Raw genomic sequence first — 23,471 nt, 5'->3', positions numbered from 1 at the left:
GTTCAGAAAAACATTTTTTTAACATTTACTGCGCCACAGGTCTGTTTGCCTTGGAGCCGAGATCGTCGATGGTAAACGGAAGGATTTTAAACCAAGAGAAACACTACAATGGACATGAAATAGTGGTATAACGGACACTGTAATACAATGGAATTCCCATTTTCAGTCAACAATTTGCTTGGGTCTACAATATCAAAGCTGGATAATAATATATCCCCTTTTAGAAAACATGCAGACGGGTAAGTTTGCATACGTTATATTCACTTACAAGCAACGGCCTGCTTTACTGTAAACATGTTTTGTGTATGGTTTTCAAAATGTAATATGTTTGATGTTTCAGAATTTTATTAAATAAAGGAAATACTAATATGTTAAAGCATGTTAAGAAATTTATTTGCAAAATGAGCCAAGTTTCAAGCACTTTTGAGAATTGATGGAGACTCATGTAATTTGTTAGATAGAATATTCTATCATTTAATAAAATAATCTTGTCCTATGATGATATTGAACTTGGGGGACTTGTCCTGAGACACAGTTAAATAAGTAATTTGTATGAAAGTGAAGGATTGACTTCGAGCTTTCATCTGTGCTCTTTTATATACATGTATACTTGTTTCACAGATTACTAGACACAGAGTACTGGCTCAATTTTTGTGGAATTCGTGGGTACTCCTCATCCATGAATTAACATTCTCCACAAAAAATAAAGGTTACAAAGTCAGATTTCCTCTTGTAAGCTAGTATAAGAATACACAAAATTACGTCCCCACAAACCTGTAAACTTTAAGCAATACACAAAAATTGGCCCCCACAAATTAAAATGATTCCACGGTAGATCACAAAGTTTTGAGTATCTTTCCTCTGTCTTTTTTTCATGAGATTTTACATCATGGTTTTCTTTTCAGATATGACACAAGACAACTTAGAAGACAACTCATCGAAGTCATTGATCGGATGGGTGAAGCATCTGCAAGGGTAAAAAAAATTAATTTGACCATGCATTAAGCACTCAATTTTTGAAATCAACTGTATAGGTTTGTTTTGTCTGATTGATTAACGTCCCTTTCGAAAATATTTCACTTATATCGAGATGCCACCACTTTCTGGGGGAGGGCTGCAAATTTTAGACTTATACTCAGCACTGGGGGCCACTGAGCAGTGAGGGATCTTTTTGGTGCCAGCAACTACTATGACACAGGACCTTGGTTTATAATGTCTCATCCAAAGGACTGGTCTCCATGTCCTGCAGTGCATTTTCCCATGTGGGATTAATTTACCTTATGTACACAGTCAGTTAAAGGGGTTTTAACAAATCACTAAAAAATATATAATTGTCAAAGTAGATAAGCCGCATGTTGTTGGACATTTTCCTGTATACCTAGCAGAAACATGCCATATGTGCCTCATATCATTAAATAATAACATTGACTACAACTTCCCTTGATTTATTACAACGACAAATTAATTTATATAAATAAATGATCATAGGAACAATGCCAGGCTACACAAAAATAGTAAGGCTATTGAACAACAACAAAGACCATCCATAATGGCAAGATAAAGAAAATGATTAATCAGAAGAATAAAATTATATACCATTTGCATTAACTACATGTGGAGTCTCCAAACAATATGTGCACTTTTATAGAACATCCTCAAAACATATCCAAAATACAGATCTTATTCCATTTTAATTTACTTTGTTTTATAATTTTTTCTTCAGAAAAATAAGTAAGTTAAAAACTTGATGAAAAATATTAATGCTCTCATATATATCTAACACTCTGCCTAATATAAAGTTTCTAAGCTTTGTTGTTCAAAAGTTAGAAGGAAGGTTAAGGTTTATGCCGGAGACACAGAATGACAGATGGTCAAATGGAACAAAAACAATATGCCCCCACAAATTTGCCTCCAAAGAAAAGTTGAAATTTTTCAACCTATCTTCTACTTTTTCTTTTTGAGCACATTCAATGAAACTTCTCTCCAACTTTAACATGTTAACATAATAAGCATGTCCTTTGTGCTTAACCAGTCAAGGAGTCTGTTCCATCTACCAGCTTTGACAAGTTTTAAATTGATTACAAATCATTATTTTGCTTTGTTTCCATCTTTCAGGCTCAGGGACTTAGGACTATTATTACAACAGGACGAAAGCTTGAGTTATCAGATCATATTCTGTACATTATGAAGGATGATCAATTAAATGAGTGAGTTTCTATTTATTTAATAGATTTTATTAATATGTCTACTATTCAGCTGTGATCTTTGGATAATCTACCCAAAGTTTAATGACTTGATCAAGATGCAGTAAATAGAATATTGTAAAGACTACTCTATGCTTTAAAATATAAATTTCTTACAGTTTTGTATTCAGTTTTCATGCCCTTTTGTTCAGTTTTCATGCCCTTTTGTTTTTTTTCAGCAACAAAGGTGCTGTAGTTGGAATATTAAAAATTGGACATAAAAAATTATTTGTGTATGATACCAAGGGTCATGTTCATGAAATGGAGCCAGTATGTGTTTTGGATTTTTATGTTCATGAATCCAGACAGCGAATGGGTTGTGGAAAACTGTTATTTGAATACATGTTAAAGGTAACTATCCCCCCAAACAAAAAATTATTAACATTTTATGTCCAAATATTATTTCATATACTGTATAACATATGACTGTACCTGATATTGTCAGATTGATCTGTTAAAGTTTAATTTCTGTGACAGGAATAAGAAGAGAAAACTCTTATCTAAACATAACTTTGAACCTGATAAAAACTTGAAATCTTATGATGGTATATGATACGAAGGTATTTTGAGACTAGAGTACTAGAGGTCTTTTGACCCTGTACCAAGATCATTTTGATGAGGTCAAGGTTGAAGGATAAAAAAGTGTTCAATCATTGTTATTATTATAAGCCATAACTAAGACAGAGAAACATCTGAACTACTGGTATATGCTTAAATGTTGCTTTATGACTCGAATGTGTGACCCATAGTCTTTGGACAAGGTCATGGGTCTCAGAAGTTCAAAATGATCATAACTCTGAATATATATACATTAGTATTTATATGGGTAAGTGTGACAATGCATTCATTTAAAAGTACATATATGAAATTCATTTCTTCCAGGAACAGAATATTGACCCACATCATTTAGCCATTGACAAACCATCATTTAAATTTAGCAAGTTTCTACAGAAGCACTACAACTTGAAGGCTGAAGTTCCACAAGTTAACAATTTTGTCGTATATGAAGGGTTCTTTAGTGGACGTCCGTATGAAGACAGTTTACGAGGGAGACGGGGAAATTCCAGGCCTCCTATGCACCCAAACTCAAACTGTATGAATTTATATTGAGCATGTCATAAACTACTTGCCTTATCATTGAAAACTACAAGACAGAATATAAACTCTGTTGTGAATTTATAAGTTTTACTGCCTTTCTCAATGCATTTAATTTATTTTTTGTCTTTAGAACATTTTATCAGAGAGATTTTTCTGTTAGTTATAAGTATAGTATATAACCATTGTCATTTTTAGATAACAACTCTGAGATTAAGGCTGGTAGGAGACAAGGCTCTAGTCACTACAGATACAGGGGTTCCCCATCTAGTCAGCTGGAGTCGGACAGCTATCATCCCTCCAATCGATCCTCCCCACGCCGAGGAGAGAACATGGTCTGTTTCTAGTCATATAAGATTTCTGTGATCTGAATTTAATATTTTAAAAATCTTAAATCACCAGTAGATACTGAAAAAAGGATTGTTGTTTGTGTGTTCCTGGCAAAGTAACTTGATTTATAATTAACATTTCAGACTCCAGATTTGGTCCCTACCCCTCCCCGAGCTCCATCACATATGGAAGTCTTGGAAAGATTACTGAGTGACAGAGAGTAAGTACTGCATATTGTTGTTAGATTTTATTGAGAAATTTATAAGAAAAATATAAGGTTTTCTAATTATTGTGATTAAAGAATATATAATAGATGTAAATACTATTTTGATAGATTTTTTTTTTTTCAAAAATATGTTTTTTTTTAATTTCATTTTTGACATGAGTATTTTTTTAATCATCATCAGTGTTCTGGGATGTGGCATATATAATTTTCACATGCAGTAAGAACACAATATATCTTTCTTGCTATTCTATAGAATACTCTTGTTTTCCAACTAACTGTCATTAACTATTCATTCATTGATAATTCATTTCACTTATCACAAAGTAATACCTTTCCTTGAATTAATATATATTTCTGAATCAGCACTATCTCCTTCCCACAGCAAAGTCCAAGACATAAGGGGCCCCTCTCCTTCCACAAAACACAGAGCTTATGGTGCAAGTGCTACACATTATAGTCGGCACACAAACCCTTCTCCTGAGGTTGACTCTCGACCTAATACCACCTCTGTCCTCAATTTACAAATTAGGAGTGGAGGGGGAAGAGGAAGCCGACACTCCCAGAATAGAAACCAGAATGCTGAAACAAATGGCAAGACCAGCCCACCTCTACTGCAAAGGGAACCTCCTATCAATTTCCAAGAGAGGGTGAACCTTCATCAGGATTACATGGGAAGAAATGGTCACCTTAAAGTCACAAAAGCAGTTCCTTCCAGGTAAGGTTATCAGGATTTGTAGGGCTGTGTATTGTGCAAAAAAAAATTGATACGATACAATATGATATTTTATAAAGCGATATGTGATATATTGGATTGTTTTACAAGTCTATAAAAAAACCTTGTAAATCATTAAATGCATAAATTTTTTGAAAAATTGAGTGTTTTATAACCCGTTCTTGTCTTGCTGCCATCACAAAATACACTTCAAATTAAACTTCTTGAAAAGTTAATGACTGTAAAAGCAACATGTTAAAATACAGTTGTCTATGTATTTTGTATTAATTATTTAAGATGTGCTGTCTCCTTAATGTTTATGTCATTATATTGATGAATTTGATCACTTTTAATTCAAAGCAATTAAATATAATCTTTGGTAATGAAATTCCCAACTTTTTTACAGAATATATTTGTAAGAAGAACTGCCTGCCCGATACATATTGGAAGTTATTTTTTCGATACAATACATTCTTTATATCGGTACTTATCGATATATTGACACAGCCCAAATGATTTCAAAAATTTGAAAAGTAGAAAGTTCAAAATTAAATCAGAGATGATTGAAGAAATTAATTGTAGTATAGGCAGCAGTGTATGAATTTTAAATAAATTATAAAAAATGTGATGAGTACATTTACATTATATTGTGTTGTTTTCTTTATTTTTACAGTTTACCATCCATTAACAACAATCAAAACAAAATCCAATACGATGACAACCCAGCAAAAAACATTTTAGCAGGAATTCCCTCCCCTTGGAAGGGAAACTTTCCAAGTAATTCTAATTGGACTGTGTATGGAACACCAAATAATTATCAGACTATAGGATCTAGGCATTATAGCCATACAAGATTGTGGTGAGCAGGAGGGAGAAACAGTTCTACTGTCTTCAAACTAAAGCCTTCTCAAAAGCATGCACAAGTCATAATAGCCACAGAGAAGTTCAAACTATGTTTTAGAAAATTAACCAAAAATGTATAAATTTGACATCAAAGTAGTATTTATTTAGCATTTTTTGAAAATATACAAGATTTTTTCAAAGCACTATGGAGTCATTGTCAGTGGCAAGAATAAGATGAGAAAAGATTGTAAAGTTAATGTGGTAGTGTTTGAATTGAAGAGTGATTGTGGCTTTTTTCATGAATCAGCTTGGTTGTGTGCAGTTTGAGATTTCTTCTACAAGATAACAGTAATCCAGAAATGGATTACTTATCTTACATCTTTTGTTCATTTTCTGTATTATTTTTATATTGAACAAACCCTTTGAGACTCTTTAAAAAAGGATTCATTTTGCATTTTTAGCCAAAGAAGATTGTTCATTACATGTGTTTCACAATCATTATCACCCTTGATATAAAAGTTGAGTCACAGCAGATGGTGAAATTACAGATTGATTTACCAATATTTATAGCTTAATAGATATACATGTACTACATGAAACTATTGAGAGATTATATGTTAATGTCCCATGCGGGAATCAAGAATTTTTTCCAAGGGGGGGGGGGGGGGATCCAAAATGTTGGACTCCAAAATTTTTTAACAAGCAAAAAAAATAAAACCTGAACAACTTCCCAGAAAATGAGCATTCTATTTGGGAGGGGGGAGGGGGGGAGGAGGAGGGATAGAACAAGTCACTTTTGTTAGTCAATTTTCTTCAGATACATGTACCTCCTTACTATTTTATGAGATGCCCATGATTTCTTGAGGGGGGGGGGGTCCAAGGTCAATTTTTTGTTAATTTACATTAAAAATCTGAAAATCACCTTCCTAAATCTGTGCATGATTATCTGATCTGAGCTTCCTGCCTTTAACTTTTAATTATGTTTTATGTGCAATGATAGAGAGCACCTCAATATGTAATGTTTTCTCCCTTCAGCAGTTCTTCATAAACAATTACAAAAAGTTAAAAAGTTTAAATTGTTTATTATTTTGAATTTGTATTTCTTTTCCCCTTTCGAAAAAGAAGAGCTGCAAAGTTAAAGGGATGCTACTCCAATTGTTATAATCTGATAACTATTCAGGTATTGCATATTGTGACTGCTTTGAACATTGAATAATATTCTGAAACATGATCAGCTGCTTCAGTGTTTCATTTGTGCATTTCTTAGTTACATTTCATCTAACAAATGAACTGTCGATATAGAAATATTAAGGGTTAATATGCAGTATTGGTATAAAGTAGTATTTTCCCATGTAATTCTCAAATTAAAATGTAACATTAACAAAAGTTCAGAGGAAAAGACAAAGTAAGTTATGACTTGTGGCAATGGTATTTTGTCTCAAATTCTTAGATTCCTTGTCATCTCTAAAAAATGCCATTTTAATATGCTTAAGTATCTTGGGTAATTGATTGAGAATTGCTTTATTCATGGGTAAAATGCAAATTCATTTTAACCCTTTTTCTGGTTTTGCAGAAGCAGCTGATATATAATGTTTGAAACTGCCACTCAATATTCTTTTAGTTAGAGTTTGTTCATTTGGTAGTTATTTTTCTGTATTTGTTGATTTGGTATGCTCAGGCTTTGTATATACATGTATTCCTATCAGTATTCACAGTACATACTAAATCTTTAGGTTTGTTACCATATTTTTTTTTATGGTGCTTTATTCAATGGTTCCTTTTTGAGGGTTGTGTTTTGTCAAAGAAAGATATCTGTACTATTAATTTCAAAATGACCTCTTAATCTTTCCAAATATGTATTGGCACATAGAGATAATGCACCATTTAATGACATGATTGCTCTAAATGCATTGCATACTTTTATCTTTTCTTCCTTTGGCTTTGGTAAACATACAGTTATCACCTCTAAATTATGTTATTATTGATTGATCCTTTTTTCTGCACTGTCTATAATTTAAATACATGTATTCACATATTTATGCAGTTGTTGACAATCATAAAAAAGCTTTTTTTTCATGACATGCAGACATGCCCATTTTCATTGTGATAGTAAATATCTTTATTATTAGAACATTTTTCAAATGTGTTCAATAATAACCCTTATTAAGCACTGCTTGCTATTAGGAACTTGTTATGTTTTCATAGTATATAATATATATCAAAAAGCTGAAATGTTTACGGTATTTTTTAAAAAATTTTTGTGGAACTTCAAAACAGTTATTAAAACAAATGGTAATACCATTTTATCAAAATCTTCTTTTTTTGTTACTTCAAAAAGTTGTCTTCTTGCTAGAAAACACTTGCAATTCTACAAATTGAACATCAATGAACCTCAAGATGTGTGTCAAAGATACAGGTAGAAGTCTTCTTGTAAATTTACTTCTTTCATTTGGCACAAGTCAAACCTAGCTGTCATCTTTTGGACTACATTGATCAGGTTCACTTTAAATGAATAAACCAATTTATTTCTGGATCCATTTAACTTGGAAAGAAATAATACAGAAGACTTTCTGTTGCTCTTGTTAAATTTTTTAGGTCTTTTAAGGAATATGCTTTTCTTATATATTAAATTATAGTCACATGTTACTGTTATGGGTTTAATACATTACAATAAAAACTTGCAAAGTATATACATGTAAATTCATTGGTTGTATAGAAGGGTTTAGTCCAGGAGAAATAGTAAGTTAAAAGATGTAGAATAAGGTCCGCCAAGAAGAGTTATCTCCCCCAGGTGGCGCTCGTGTACTATGAGGTATAGATACGTCGCCATATTTGTCTACTTTATAATAGTTAGAAACCGCGTTAAGGATAAATCGTCGATATGCCAGTGTATTGTTGTGTACCTACGTGTAAAAGTAAGAAAGGTGGACATCTGTTCCCTTCGAATCCCGATCTAAAATTGAAATGGCGAGTCGCGATTCGAAGATTGGATGTAAAATCAAGAAAGTTATGGGAGCCGGTGTCGCATAATATTTGGTCCGCCTCGTTTAAAGGTCCGGGGGGACCTAATACGATAACATATAAGGTCCGGCCTGCCTCTATAATAAAAGGTCCGCCCTCGGTTTAATATGCAGATTTTTCTCCTTTATTGATTCGAAATTAATTTGCTTTATTAATCTTTTTAAATTATTTAAGGTATAGTTGTTATAAAAGTGTCCCTCTCAGCAAAATGGAGTTCCAGTGACGTACATGTATGTACATTGTATATATACTAAAAGGATCAAGTCTTGCGATATCTCGCTAGTTGCTGGATTTCGTTAGCCTATTTTAATTAATTATATTTCTAATGCTATGATATATCTCAGTACAAAACCTCAAATTATCTATCAAAAAATTATTCAAAATTTGATGTTAACACTGATTAACTGTTAGCTCCTTATCGTAGTACATGTACATACATGTACCTCCCAGGTAGTGCACAAAACAAAAAATATAAAGATGCAAAGATCTGTTGATCGAGTTACCTTATGGGAAAATCATGTACATGTGTCTTTTATAGTTTAAGTGATATCAATATTATCATTGCAAAATAAAAAAAAATACATATATCATACGCATACCTTCACTGGCACATTGTTCAGTATATGGTGTTCGTAAGTCCAACAATGATCATTTCATTACAGTCTCTTTCCCAATAACGTTCGACTTCCACTTCCCAAAAAGAATTTTCATATCTTTCGAAAGATATTTCATTATATCATTCATAATAATTATGCATAATTCTTACGATTCATATTGTACCTAACTATAAAATAATTGGAGGGTCACTTTGACAGGGACTTGTGTTACGGTGTACTAGCCTATCCCGTTGTTGTTAAAACAACATGTCTGTGCTTTGGGGGGTAGGCCTATTGTCTCACCTGACGAAACTTGAAGTCGCATATCCCCCGTGTTTTTATAACCATCGTTTCTTATCCAGTTAAAGACTAACGATTATTTCATTCTACTTGATATTACCCAGGGTTAACACTGGTTAAGGAAGATGTGCATTAATTGGCAAAATCAAACCAAAGTCAATCGAGTTGAACATTTTAAGCAATAAAACACCCCCTCCCCCAAAAAAGGAAAAGATTATAAATGGTGTTGTTGTATTTTTGGTGGGTGGGGTATAGCAGAATTATGCTGATACATGTCAAATAGTTTAAAAAGTACTGATGTTGTAGACTTTCCTCCCGCATTAATATTTTTTCCCGGAAAAACGAGCTTGGGTTTAAAGACCCCTCCCCTTTTGGAAAATGAGCCTAGCATATAGGATTTTATTTCTGGAATTTTTTTTAAAATATTGTTTATTTCATTCCCTACATTTTGTAGTTTTCATTTCTGACGTTTTAAAATTTTCATCTCTGACATTTATCATCATAAAGTACTTTTCCGGCAATGAAAACAAAATTGAAATTTCCCTTATAAAAAAAATTTAAGAATAAATCAAGAATACACTCTGTAATTCATTGATTTCCAAATAATAAGTTCTGCTTATATTTAAAAGAATCTTATGACGATTTTATCCTCGGACACATGTAAGTGTAAGTTGTGAATTTTTGTTCATCTTTTCAAATCAAGATAATCAGACTGAATTTGAGATCAGAAAGGTTCAGATAGAATTTATGACATACAGAAACTATGTTTGACGGAATAAAGTAATCAAAGTAGAGGAGATTCTGTTTTTCGGTGCTTTCAAACACATATAATTCAGTGGGCATTAAAATTTGGTGATCAAAAATTGCATGTTTTATTATTGAAATTATTGCATTTTATTACTAAACTTTGTATTTTTACTAGACTTAGTGTTGATTGTATTGTAAAATGAAAACAAAAAATGTCGGAAATGCAATGCAAAATTTCGGAAATGACATGCAGCGAGCTTGGATGAAACAACCCCGGCTTTATTATCCACCATAGGAAATACTCAGTACGCTTCAGTACAGAATTTTCTCCTTTTCCACCTTCTTACTAGGGAGAATCTTATCCACCCATACTATTTACAGAGGGGTTTTACAGAGCAACTTGACATGTATTTCCCCCTAAAATAAAAAGGAAAGTGTCTGTTGAGATCATGACTGATATAAAAATTCATAAAACACCACCAAGTCGTGTTCTTTTGTTAATATTTTTTATATTTATTTTGATTTTGGTTTAAATAAGATTTTCTACGACTTTAAGCGGCTATTTCTTTTTTATTTATGTGTGTGTGATGGGGGGGGGGGGGGGTGTTATAGTTCTCTTGTTGCACGTCACCAACATTATAAATAAAATAATAATATATATCCTTGGTCCTTTCAGACAGATGTTTATGGTTGCATATAGATATACAATACAGTAGACACATCTCCTGCAAACGAACATAGAGTGGATAATTAATTGACATTAAAGTTTTGTCTTTTTGTCAGAATATTAAATGAAAAAAGTACACTACTACATGTAGTATATATGCAATTCTTATGCACAATTAGGCCATTCCAAGAGTTTTCTAAGTTAATTTAGCGTCCATCCTAAAATTAAAAACCTAATTATCTTTTTACCCTGGAAAAACACACGAACCAACAAAGAAAAAAAAAACAATAGGAACTTACAGCATTTCCATAATTTTTTGCTTTGTAAGTGAGATACATGTATGTGGGGAAAAAGAAAAACAGAGGGGGGACTTTCATTTTACTGCGTTTTAAGGTCCGCCCTGCCATTTTAACGATTTTTTTTTTTACGCTACCATAACTTTTAATAAACTCTGTTCAAAATATTCGCCTTGTAATAGTAAGATATCTGAAATATAGAGGGCGGACCTTTTATTACCTTTTATTATATTGCGTTTTAAGGTCCGCCCTGTCTCTTTCTCCAGTTTGTATGCTACGAAAATAAACCTTGTTCAAAATTTTCGCCTTGTAATACTACGATATCTGAAAAACAAGAGGGCAGACCTTTTATTATACTGCGTTTTAAGGTCCGCCCTGCCATTTGGACTAGTTTTTATGTTACGGAAATAAACCCTGTCCAAAATGTTTTCTTTCTAACAGTAAGACATCTGAATTATAGATGGCGGACCTTTAAAAATACTGCGTTTTAAGGTCCGCCCTGTTTCTTTCTCTAGTTTTTATGCTACGAAAATAAACCCTGTTCAAAATATTCGCCTTGTAATAGTAAGATATCTGAAATATAGAGGGCGGACCTTTAAATATACTGCGTTTTAAGGTCCGCCCTGTTTCTTTCTCTAATTTGTATGCTACGAAACTAAACCCTGTTCAAAATTTTCGCCTTGTAATAGTAAGACATCTGAAATATAGAGGGCGGACCTTTTATTATATTGCGTTTTAAGGTCCGCCCTGTCTCTTTCTCTAATTTTTATGCTACGAAAAAAAACTTGTCCAAAATGTTTGCTTTCTAACAGTAAGACATCTAAATTATAGAGGGCGGACCTTTAAATATACTGCGTTTTAAGGTCCGCCCTGCTTCTTTCTCTAGTTTTTATGCTACGAAAATAAACCCTGTTCAAAATTTTCGCCTTGTAATAGTAAGATATCTGAAATATAGAGGGCGGACCTTTAAATATACTGCGTTTTAAGGTCCGCCCTGCTTCTTTCTCTAGTTTTTATGCTACGAAAATAAACCCTGTTCAAAATTTTCGCCTTGTAATAGTAAGATATCTGAAATATAGAGGGTAGACCTTTAATTATACTGCGTTTTAAGGTCCGCCCTGTCATTTTGACTAGTTTTTATGTTACGGAAATAAACCCTGTCCAAAATGTTTGCTTTCTAATGGTAAAATATCTGAAAAACAGAGGGCGGACCTTTTATTTTACTGCGTTTTAAGGTCCGCCCTGCCTCTTTCTCTAGTTTTTATGCTACGAAAATAAACCCTGTTCAAAATTTTCGCCTTGTAATAGTACGATATCTGAAATATAGAAGGCGGGGCTTTTATTATACTGCGTTTTAAGGTCCGCCCTGCCCCTTTCTCTATTTTCATGCTACAGAAAAAAACCCTGTCTGTAATTTTCTCTTTGTAATAGATAGATCAAAACGGGGGATTAAGGTTTTACATAGGAATATCTAGGAAAAAGTCTTCAAAAATCTTCTTCTTAAGAACAACAATGTCATGATTAGTCATATTAATATGGAAGCATCATCAGTTAGTGTAGATGTACGTTTGTTCAAATCATGACCCCCGGGGTAGGGTGGGGTCACAATGGGGGATCAAAGTTTTACATAGGATATATATATCGAAAAATCTTCTCCACAAGAACAGCAAAGCCATCTTAAGTCAGATTGATATGGAAACATCCTCAGGTATTGTAGATTCAAATTTGTTTAAACCATGATAACAGGTCATATAAAATTAATTTTCCGCCGGAATATGGCTGAAATATAGCCGACTCGGCGTTAAACCCTAATCAATCAATCAATCAAACCATGACCCCCTAGGGGTAGGATGGGCCACAATGCACTATCAGGGTTTAGCATGTGAATATATAGGAAAAAAATTCTAAAACCTTTTTTTCAGGAACAACAAAGCCATGTTTAGTCACATTGATATAGAAGTATCTTGAGGTAGTGTAAATTCAAGTTTGTTTAAATCATGACCCCGAGGGGTAGGGTGGGGCTAGCGCTATATCTATAAAAATCATGACACCTGGGGTAGGGTGGGGTCACAATAGTGATTAATGTTTTACATTGGAAGATATGTTAGAATAAATTTGCTGATGAAAAACAGCAGGGCCTTATTGACTCAGGATGTCAAGGTCTTGGAAAAATGTAGGACGATTCTTTTATAAAAGGCAGTGACGAATCTGAATGTATAATGGTAGTACAATGTATATTTATCTAGAATATATTCACCACATACAAACAAAAGATAAGTTCAGATTTATTATCCATGCATGTATATCACAAAAATGTTATGTTAGAATGATCATTAGTTGTACTGTATCCGTATCTATAGACTTTGATTCATATAGCATGAAAAAGAGGGAGTATTTGTTTCTGTATTCATACAATGAATTGGGAAAATAATCACCTTAAAAATAAGAAAGGGGTTCATCAACACTACGTACATAATGTATGTGGTAAATGCCTTGTGTGACAAGTAAAAAGAAATCAGTAATACACCAGATGGTGTTTATTTTCTACGTACTTGATACGCAAGGAGCAGATGGAAATTTAAAGAAGGTGTTATTGCCACCCCTCCCCCTCTTCCTCACCTGAGATGCAATGTATTACCGGAAATTTCTCCAGCCACTACCGAAATTATTCATATAACATGCGCAGATCTGGGGGGGGGGGGAGTCGGGGGACCCCCCTCCCCCCGCATCTGGAATTTGCAGAGTTATTAAAAGTATATACTGAAGTAAATAAAAAATGACTTTGGGCCCCCTTAGAAAACGTGGACCCTACCATCACCACAACGAAATAGGTGTTTTTCACGTTTTGGAAATGGAATTGGATTTTACGGTTTTTTTTCTTCCTTGTCAAGAAATTTTTGGGTTAGAAATTTTTTTGACTGGGATGCCCACCACCCCCACCCCCCTCCCCGAAAAATTCTTGATCCGCGCCTGTATAATCATTATTCAAAATTGTTAGGTAATATCCGAAACAACATATGTGCAATGTATAGCATTTATGAAAATCGAACTTCAAAAATTCTGTCAAGACTACATGAGACCGATTGTATTATTTCCTCCATGGTTACCACGGAGAATGACTGAGGACTTCGAAAAGGATAATTTAAGGAGATTGGCAAAGTTCCTAGCTTTCGTAAAGAATTTTTCAAAAACTCTTGAGCAGGTGTAGTACTAAACAATACCCTTTATTGGTTTTCACCGCGTAGAAAATTCTACACGGGAGATCACTCTCAATCAAGCTCCAGACAGCTCAGTATTACTCCATATCATTATTCGTAGGGAAAGAAGTCCCGGAGAGTATGGAATATGACTCTCAGTCATACTCCATACAGTGTCAATTCTCCGGGACTACTTGGTATGGAGTTGTAGCGTAACGTAATACTGAGCTGTCTGCAGCTTGGACTCTCATGATGGAAAACCCCATGAATTACCTTTTTTCTCCGGATAACCGTGAGTTGCCACTTTCCATAAATGAATAAAATAAATAATCAGCGTTTTATAAAAGAAATATATTTTTATTTAAAATTAGACTGAAACGCTTCTAGTCGACATCACGAAAATGTACATATCATGTAGCTTGAAATGGGAAATATGACTCACGCTTGACAACAGAAACAATCAGTCAGTATATATCTGGGTGCATTTGGGGGGGGGGGGGGTTATAGCACAAATTAATGTAGAAAATAGAAATTCCTTGATACGCAAAAAAAAAGGAAGAGGATCAACTGATGTTCCCTCCCCCTTCCCCCGTTCATACAGACGTGAGATACGTAAATGACTTGTATATAGAACTGGACATTCAACTTTGCCCAAAATGCTTAATGTCGGTAATAAAAGAAAATATTTTACAATAATGATTTCAAATCTTAATCGGTCATGCAATACAGCCTGCTAGATTATCCCACAGTCTGTCTATTATAGTCACAGTGAAATGTGTAATTTCTTTTTCTTTTGGCAAAAAAAAAAAAAAAAAAAAAAAAAAATACAAAAATGAAATATTATTTCATATGTAGTTCATTATGACGAGGAAGAGTTTTTATAAGAAAGAATTAAATCCAAACCATGATTATACTTTAAATCTGATGTATATGTTTTCAATATTGAATTACCTGTTTTAAGCTTTAACATTACATGTATTTTGTTTCTGCAGTAAATACAGATCGAATACAATATTAGGCTATATATTATCCTATCCACAAATAAAGGGCAAAATATTATTATAAACTGAAAACAAGTTAATTGTTAAAACTAAAGGGAAGCATATACATACTTTTATTTTTTTTTATCGGTCTTAGTATTAAACGCTACACTTGGAATAAGAAATTTCTTTAAATATTGTAATAAAAATAGACTATATATTATTATATAATTATATCACAATTTTGATGTGTACGCATGAATATCATAATAGTATTATAATTTGTTCTTCAGCATAATTTATTAAAATAGAGAATTCATATCTATTGATTTAAAGCAAACACATGACCATTACATTGTCATTGCTATCTGCCGCGGGCTCTACCTGCGGGTACCTGTCAGGTATACGAATACTTCACACCCCCATTGGTTTATTGCCTATACACACCGGCAGATTTCACACCTTTAATCGTCCTAATTTACACAAAGCAAATGCTGGGGAAAAACAAACACAAGCCCAATAAATGCGGCATTTTTTTTAAAATCATTGCCCTAAACGGCATTGCTAAAAGCACACTAAACATGGAGTAGCAATTCCTGCCCTAAAAGATATATTGTACAAAAAATAAACACAACAGCTAGGGTAAATCCTTCATCTTTCTTCAAATGATGTAAACAAACTCTCTTTAATTTTATGTGTTTAAGTCAAGATTAAAACATTTTGCACCACCCGGACCTTTAAACTTCGGCGGACCTTTTCTTATACGGACCGGACCTTTTCTTATAAAAGGCGGACCTTATATGTTATCGTATTAGGTCCCCCCGGACCTTTAAACGAGGCGGACCAAATATTATGCGACACCGGCTGCTCACGACCGGGTGTGTGGAGATCACTTCACACCCGATGATTACATTCAATCAACACTACTTGGTTAGTTCGTTATGGTAAACTAGTTGTTGATCTAATTAACTACGTTTTTAAATAATTGGTTCTTAGCTCAAAATCATCGTAACGTGAATTAAATCTACTGTATACATGCGATGCGCAGTTAACACGGCTAACGTTACCCTACTGTTTTCATACTCTGGCGATTCATCATACTCGAATTATCAATTATTTAATTAGCGTGTATTTAATTATAATCACACCCAAATGTTTCCTTATTTTTCGAAATAAAGAGAAAACACATGAAAGTGAAAGTAAGTTACAATAGAGTTTGATTTATTTTAAGGGGAGAGAAAGAGACTAAAACCAGAGGCTGTTCCTTCTGTCTTTTCCTTTGCATGTAAGAATGAGTCATCCAGCGCAAGAGAACAAAGATACAGTAAAAGAGTCAAGTGTGATAGAGATCATAGTGAAAATGTGTCTAGTAGTGAATGTATTAGAGATCATAGTGAAAATGGGTCTAGTAGTGAATGTGTTGTGAATGAAGTGGTGGTGGAGTCTGTACAAGAAGTTAATGTTGATTGTGAATGTTATGAAAGTGATGAAAAGAAGCTGCATGATCAGTCAATCCAATGTGATATTGGAAAAAGCAACAGGTTTTCCATTGAAAAATTGCAAAGTAATGATAAAATGGTGAAATATTACACTGGTTTTGAAAATTATGACCATTTCATGATGTTTTTTCAAGTACTTGGTCCTGCAGCACATGATTTGAATCTAAAAAGCAACTTACTTTCCCCTCAAGACCAGTTCTTTTTAGTTATGATAAAACTAAGACAAGCTAAAGAAGACATTGAGTTGAGTTATTTGTTTCAAGTCAGTGAAAGTACTGTTTCAAATATTATTGTTACATGGATCAATTTTATGTACTTCCAACTTAAAGAGATTAACATTTGGCCCTCGAGATCTGTAATTGATGAATATATGCCTGATGACTTCTTTGCAAATTTCTGCAAAACTAGAGTGATAATTGATGCCACTGAGGTACCAATAAATAAGCCCCAGAATGTAAATGCCCAGAGTGCTACATTTTCGAATTACAAGAATAAAAATACACTAAAGGTGATGATTGGTTGTACACCACATGGAACTGTCAGTTATATTTCCGATGCATACTGTGGTGCTACAAGTGACAGACAAATTATTGAACGTTCTGACTTACTTAGAGACCTTGACAAATTCCAAGACCATGACAGTATAATGGCTGACAGGGGTATCATGGTCCAGGATTTGTTTGCCCCTCGTAACATTCAGGTCAACACTCCAACAATGTTGAAAGGAAAAAGCCAACTTGAGGCACAAGATGTTGTTAAAGACCGAAGAATCGCATCAAAGCGAATTCATGTTGAAAGAATCATTGGACTGGCCAAGACTTTCAAAATTCTCAAGAAAGAGCTACCACAGGGCAAAGCCATTTTAGGCTCTAGAATAATTTTTATTTGTTTTTCAATACTGAATTTTAGACCTTGCATCGTTGACAAATATTCATAATAATGTACTACCATTCAAATGAATATTATTTAATACATGTTGTAGAATAAAAACAATGATTTAAGTTACACTTGCATTATTCAATCTAACATTTTCACATTGTACTCAATTAACTGTTGTTTCTTACATAATTTTGTCTTAAAGCAGCAAGTGGATACATCTTTATAATTATCTCTATACACCTCTTCACCTCTTCACAAACCATTAATAACTTAATAAACATTTCTCTTGAATTATTCTAAATTCCAGGATGACTACTGAAAATCTACATTTTGTAATATAGAACCATAGTTTCAATGGTAAAAAAATGTTATCCATTACAACAGTGCACTATAATGACCATGTTAAGTTTAGATAAACAATCAAAATACTGTGCTGATCTTAACAGATGTAAAAGGCTTTTCTAAAAAGAAAACCTGCAAATATCATCATATTATCCATATAGAAATGAACAATTTATGTACAAGTCTTCACAGAAAAAGCTTAAACTGCAGATTTATGACATCAATTTACAATTTTTCAGCAAGAAATTTTCTGTAGTGTTTTTTATAAAACAACTCTAACTTTGGTAGCATGCAACCACAGAAGTAGTCTCTATCAACATTGATTTCTTCCACAAAAATATCTACAAATGTGTAAACAACAAAGAAACACTTCTCTTTTTTACAAACATTAAGCTGCCCTTGCACCTGCATATAATAATTATGATTCTGTTTTAAATGCAATACACCATCATCATCCTCTAGCAAGAATGGGAAAAACTTGTCTGCAGCAATCTTACGATCTCTACCCTTATATGGACATTTAATTTCAACAATAGCATTTTCTCCAATAATGCCATCGGGCGAAGCAGCCAAATAATTGTTCTCCGAGTCTATGAAAAGACCACAAGTCTTTACTTTGAAACCCATTTTTTCTTGAAATGTTTGTCTTGCTACAGCTTCATACTGTTGGCCATGTAAGACAGCTGGTGTTTTCAGTTTAAGAGGTTTAAAGATGCTAGAACACAGCTTCAGTCTGTTACGTCGATCAGTAGCTTTGCAAATATCCCCAAACCTGGAAGCTGTCAAACGCCATTCTCTCTCTTGGTGCCAAACTTTCGACAGATTCTGTTTCCTAGTTCTGTGTTCGATGCGGGCAATGTCCCTATCTGAAACCTAGATACGAAAAATTAAAATTTGTTCATACCAAAGAAACACTTCAAGTATATCAAAATTCATTATAAACCAGTTCTTATATTTCAAGAATTTATAATGTAACCTTATAAGAATAGTTCAGTAGCACTTTAAATTATCAATACATGTATCTTCAACTTTCACCATTCCCAGAAACTGCCATATGGAGGCATCAGTGTATTACAAACACATCATGTTTTTTTTTCTTTTCCAAAGGACATATAAATCATTACTTTTACAAAAGATTACAATTAACAAAATATTTCATTAATATCATACATTCTGAGCTGCATCTATCCAATATTCAGTGAATGGCAGGTCCAAGTAATCATGGTCCAGTACTGCAAAGTTGATAAATGCCTTGGGTTTCATGTACTTGAAAGATAAATCTGCTGACGTTAAAGCACAGTAATTGGTTACAATGTTGCTCACATAATCGTTGTATCCAGCAATTCCTCTGTATTTCTGAGGTCTTGGGTCACTAAGATCTGGGTTGTACCGACAGGGCATGTCTTCTGCTTTTATGGGGGAGCCTGTAAAATTCAAAGGTTTAAAATAAGTTGGACATTAACCAAAAAAAAAAAAAAAAAAACACACATTAGTTTATGTGTAATTTAACTTCTATTACAATTTGCCAAATATATATTTCAGTATTGTATTCCTGTACAAAGAAATCACATTTCCATCACTTTTAATTAAGTAATATATTGAATATATCAGTATTTGTAATCAATATCTGCATTAATTTAAAGCTTTCTTATTTCATGGTTTACTTATAATATACATGTACATGACTTGTAAATTTGTGGATCATATGTATTCATCTTTAGTGTATATTCAACAAAGACTGAACATAAAAACTAAATTTTGCATGCATGAGAAGAACTACCTAAAACAACTTCTCAAACTGTAGTTTTGTATACCTGTCTGTAGATCATGCAACTTTTACATTTTAAAAATATTGTGACACGGGTCACAGAATTAAAGTTGTTATATGTTACAGGGCATTATTATCTTAGCTAGCCACCCTTAGCCAATGGTGCTATCAAAAGTTGGGATTGTTTATGTCACCTGATTTCGAGTCTTACCACATACATGTACCCACAACTAGTATCATCAACAAAAATAAAGAGCGTTTTTTTTAAAAAAAAATAATAATTAAGAAGTAGCTATCGAGCGATGTTTATTTGTTCTTAAGGGTGCAAGTCTGTATCTCCAATACAGATTCCTGATCACATTATGTGCATGGATGACACTATAGCCATTTATATAATGCCACATTATCTTAGGCATGTTAGGGATCATTGTTTACCCATTTTTTTCATTCCTGAGACTTTTGAGTCAAGATGTATCCCAAATTGAGATATCGTCATATGTACAAAAGCATTTGCTTATTGATTGAACAATATCAAGAAACTCCAATCACAACTCGAGAAAAAAAAAATCCCGACTTTTGATATCACCATAGGCCAAGGGTTTGTAAGTTGAGTAGCAGACCAGAAACCCTTAGCTAGTGAAGATGGGGCATCATCATCATCAAAATTTAATATATACTGAAAAGTCGTTTGCAACTTTTGACACTTGTGTATATAAACAACAACAAATATTCAAAATTTAAATAGTCAAATTAAAAAGAAAAACATGAATAGGAAACATTTTTAAACACAGGCAGCTCAACTTGGAAAGACTTCTTTGGCTTATGAAAAGTCTGGAGATTATCTGTACATCCCCTAGGAATGGCTATAATGCGTGTTTCCCGAAATTTCACCAAGAGCAAAACAACAGCGGCTACATGTTTACAAGTTCCATTAGGGCCCTTCCCAGCAGGGCATTCACAATCTGAATTTTTAATTTCACCCGTTTTTCTGTGAATTCTTACACGATAATTGTAAGACACCTGTTAAATACAGTCAACAACATAATACTCATTACTCAGACAATCTTGATTCACTCTACATTCATACTACACACACATGTACATTGATTTTTTTTAAATCTGTTTTTAATTAGTTGTTGTTCATTTATTTTGAAACACTACCTTTTTCTTCATTGCTGCTCTGACAAATCCTGTAAGAAAAAAGTCCTCATGTTGACAGTTAATACTCAGTGCTTCAACTCTCTCTGACTCCAAGAGCAATTTTCCTTTCACAATCGCCTTTGTATTGCCCATCATTTGCCTGTCAACTGCTTGTCTGTATTGAAAATATCCTAAAAATTCCAAAAGAAAATATATACAAGTTTTACACCATCACATTGACATATTTATATTTGATATCCTCAAAACTGTTAAATTTCATGTGTGGCATACACCAAATTTTTTAACATACTTAAGCGATTTTCCCCCATATTACTGTACCTTCGATATGGGCTTCTGATATAGGGCCTATGTGGCAATAAGTCATAATGCTCTGATGTAATTTGTTTATACCCAGTGGTGGGCCAGTCTACCTTCCTTTCCGCTGGCAGCTCTATTACGGGACCGCTAAAGTTAAAATTTCGTTCGTATGCTTCCAACCTACACAGTAATATGAAATTTGTTTAACAGTTTTTGTAGGCATAATGTCAGTACAATCACTGACAATGTAGCACTCGTGTGACTTGACTCTGATAACCCTAATTATTTTAATCATATTACGATTACTTCAATGAAAATCGTTTATTTTTAACAGTATTAGTGTTTTTCTTACCTTTCTATGAGATCTGTTTTTCTTCCCGTAGTTACAGCGCCGCGCAACATCAATTCTTTTTTCAATTTCTGTACGGAGTACGAAGCGTACGCCATGTTGTTTATCTCGAATACCTCATATTACAACAGCGCCTCTAGCGGCGCGAGGGGGAGATAAGCTGTTGGCGGACCCTATTGTAGATATTGGTCACAAGTAACAATGCAGTCCTTCTAGCTTTAAATTTCTATGGCGATTCCTGCCCCTTATTCCACCTCTGAACTTTATCACTTCTCTGGTTCCATGGTTTTACCTACTTTTAACAGTCTCTCTACCATATGCTAGTAGTCATCATCAGGAAAAATCAGATCTAAATTATTTTGCTAACCTTTACTAAATACATGCATTTCTATCATACAGAACTGAACATTTATCAGTAGGGGCATTTAATTTAATTTGGATTTCTTTTTGAAGCAATCTTCTGCATTTCGGCCACATTAAAAATTTTTCAATTTCTCGTAGTTCCTCTAAATTCCATGAATATTCCTGGATTAAAATTTCCACTATACCAAAATTAAAATCTCTGTCAAGAAAATTTGGTTGAAGCTTCACTCCTTGCCTTAAAATTTCCTTTACTAAAATTTTCATGTCCATCAAGCATGCTCTAAACAAGACATCTCTCAAACCCTTTTCCTCTTTGTACTCTCCTATATGTAGTACCTCAGTGCAAGTTTCTTCATCTGATACAAAAATCAGTTGGTAAAAGGTCTGGAATGGAATCGTGGAAATGAGTGAAAGCAATACTTTTATGACTGCTGATTTTCTTGACTGAATGGCTACCTCTAGAAAAGACAATACATCTTCATCATTCCACTTCATTTCTTTTAGTATATTCGTTAATGTCTCGTTCTCCACTGTGGAATTGTCAGGAATTCCTGGTATTATGTTGCCAACAAATGAGGCATTTATAAGTTTCTTACATCCCAACTTGTTAAATTCGGTCACTAGACATGGAATATCTCTTGAACAAGCTACAAGATACGAGTTCTTAAAATCGGTGAAAGAAAGAGCACCCTCGCGTTTTTGAAATACTGCATTGGCCAACTCCTGGTTAAGTTGCTCTTTAGGAAAATGCACACAAAAGTTGAAAATATTTTTGGAACTTAGAGCCGTATGATTGTTCTCTAAGATGCATTGGCAAAGTTCTAAATCTGTTTTTCTTGCAGCCTCGTCAAAATAATTTTGAAGTGTTGATATATTTGCTTCCTCTTTCAAAAATTCTAAGCGCTCTTCACTATCGCTAAAATCGTCGTCATATGCACATACAACCTCCTCAAGGTATCCTCTTGGATCTGATAAACTCTCATCATCCGAGATAAATGCTTTTTCACTTCCTAGCTTTGTGAAAGTTTTGTAGATTTTTTCGGCGAGATCTGCTTCCTTTTGAAAATCTATGTATGTCATGTTCCGTAATAGTTTTGGTACCTCCGTATCTTCCAGCATAACTGGAATAATACAATTCCTTCTCTCCTGGACATTCTTTCTAAAGGCTTCTTGTAATTCCTGCCAACACCATCCACTGCTTACAGAAGCTGGACTGAGCAACACCAGAATTTTATCCGACTTGTCCATGAAATTTGATATGTTTTCTATAATTTCAGTTCCTGGAAGGAATTCCCGATCTGCAAAGCAACACTTCACTTTAAATCTGTTTTCAAGGTCCATCATTAACTCTGTAGCTTTGGCGGAGTTTTCAGAGCTGTGAATTATGAAGAGATCGTACTCGTATGCTTTATCCGCCATTATTCTCAATTTCGTTTTCACCACAGAGAAAGAATCAATGAACTCACGCCGGCATATGTTTATATACTGTATTATATACTTAACTTGTCTACATAAATTATGACGGGGTACTCGTATTGCATCCTTAATTATTTCCTTGGT

General features: G+C 33.7%; 4 protein-coding genes across 5 annotated transcripts; 2 read left to right on the top strand and 2 right to left on the bottom strand.

The window, feature by feature from the left end:
• The first annotated feature begins 93 nt into the window (after positions 1–93).
• Positions 94–6,014, top strand: LOC133179406 (alpha-tubulin N-acetyltransferase 1-like). 2 transcript variants are annotated; one of them, XM_061314171.1, is made up of 9 exons: positions 94–239; positions 906–975; positions 2,116–2,207; positions 2,423–2,594; positions 3,126–3,336; positions 3,537–3,673; positions 3,812–3,888; positions 4,424–4,609; positions 5,280–6,014. In XM_061314171.1, exons 1-9 carry the CDS (start codon positions 148–150, stop codon positions 5,467–5,469), a joined length of 1,227 nt encoding a protein of 408 aa, XP_061170155.1. In that variant the 5' UTR covers positions 94–147; the 3' UTR covers positions 5,470–6,014. The 2 variants fall into 2 exon arrangements, with proteins under 2 accessions (XP_061170155.1, XP_061170154.1); XM_061314170.1 differs by having other exon boundaries at positions 4,277–4,609; positions 5,280–6,011.
• Positions 6,015–15,596: 9,582 nt separating this feature from the next.
• Positions 15,597–17,689, top strand: LOC133179254 (uncharacterized). The gene is made up of 2 exons (XM_061314043.1): positions 15,597–15,654; positions 16,485–17,689. Exons 1-2 carry the CDS (start codon positions 15,597–15,599, stop codon positions 17,687–17,689), a joined length of 1,263 nt encoding a protein of 420 aa, XP_061170027.1.
• A 13-nt stretch (positions 17,690–17,702) lies between these two features.
• LOC133179405 (uncharacterized) lies at positions 17,703–21,242 on the bottom strand. The gene is made up of 4 exons (XM_061314169.1): positions 21,221–21,242; positions 20,903–21,072; positions 19,144–19,397; positions 17,703–18,846 (listed from the first exon to the last, which is right to left on the bottom strand). The coding sequence occupies exons 3-4, from the start codon at positions 19,372–19,374 to the stop codon at positions 18,199–18,201; spliced, it is 879 nt and encodes a 292-aa protein (XP_061170153.1). The 5' UTR covers positions 19,375–19,397; positions 20,903–21,072; positions 21,221–21,242; the 3' UTR covers positions 17,703–18,198.
• Positions 21,243–21,760: 518 nt separating this feature from the next.
• LOC133179404 (uncharacterized) lies at positions 21,761–23,471 on the bottom strand. Its single transcript, XM_061314168.1, has one exon. The coding sequence runs from the start codon at positions 23,328–23,330 to the stop codon at positions 21,921–21,923; it is 1,410 nt and encodes a 469-aa protein (XP_061170152.1). The 5' UTR covers positions 23,331–23,471; the 3' UTR covers positions 21,761–21,920.

Source organism: Saccostrea echinata, unplaced genomic scaffold (assembly GCF_033153115.1).
Source record: "Saccostrea echinata isolate AGI-Se365-2 ecotype Australia unplaced genomic scaffold, CSIRO_AGI_Sech_v1 ptg000004l, whole genome shotgun sequence".
In the NCBI taxonomy this organism is placed as follows: Eukaryota; Metazoa; Mollusca; class Bivalvia; order Ostreida; family Ostreidae; genus Saccostrea; species Saccostrea echinata.
The sequence above is the reverse complement of the archived record's forward strand: the minus strand, read 5'-3'. Positions and strand labels throughout refer to the sequence as shown.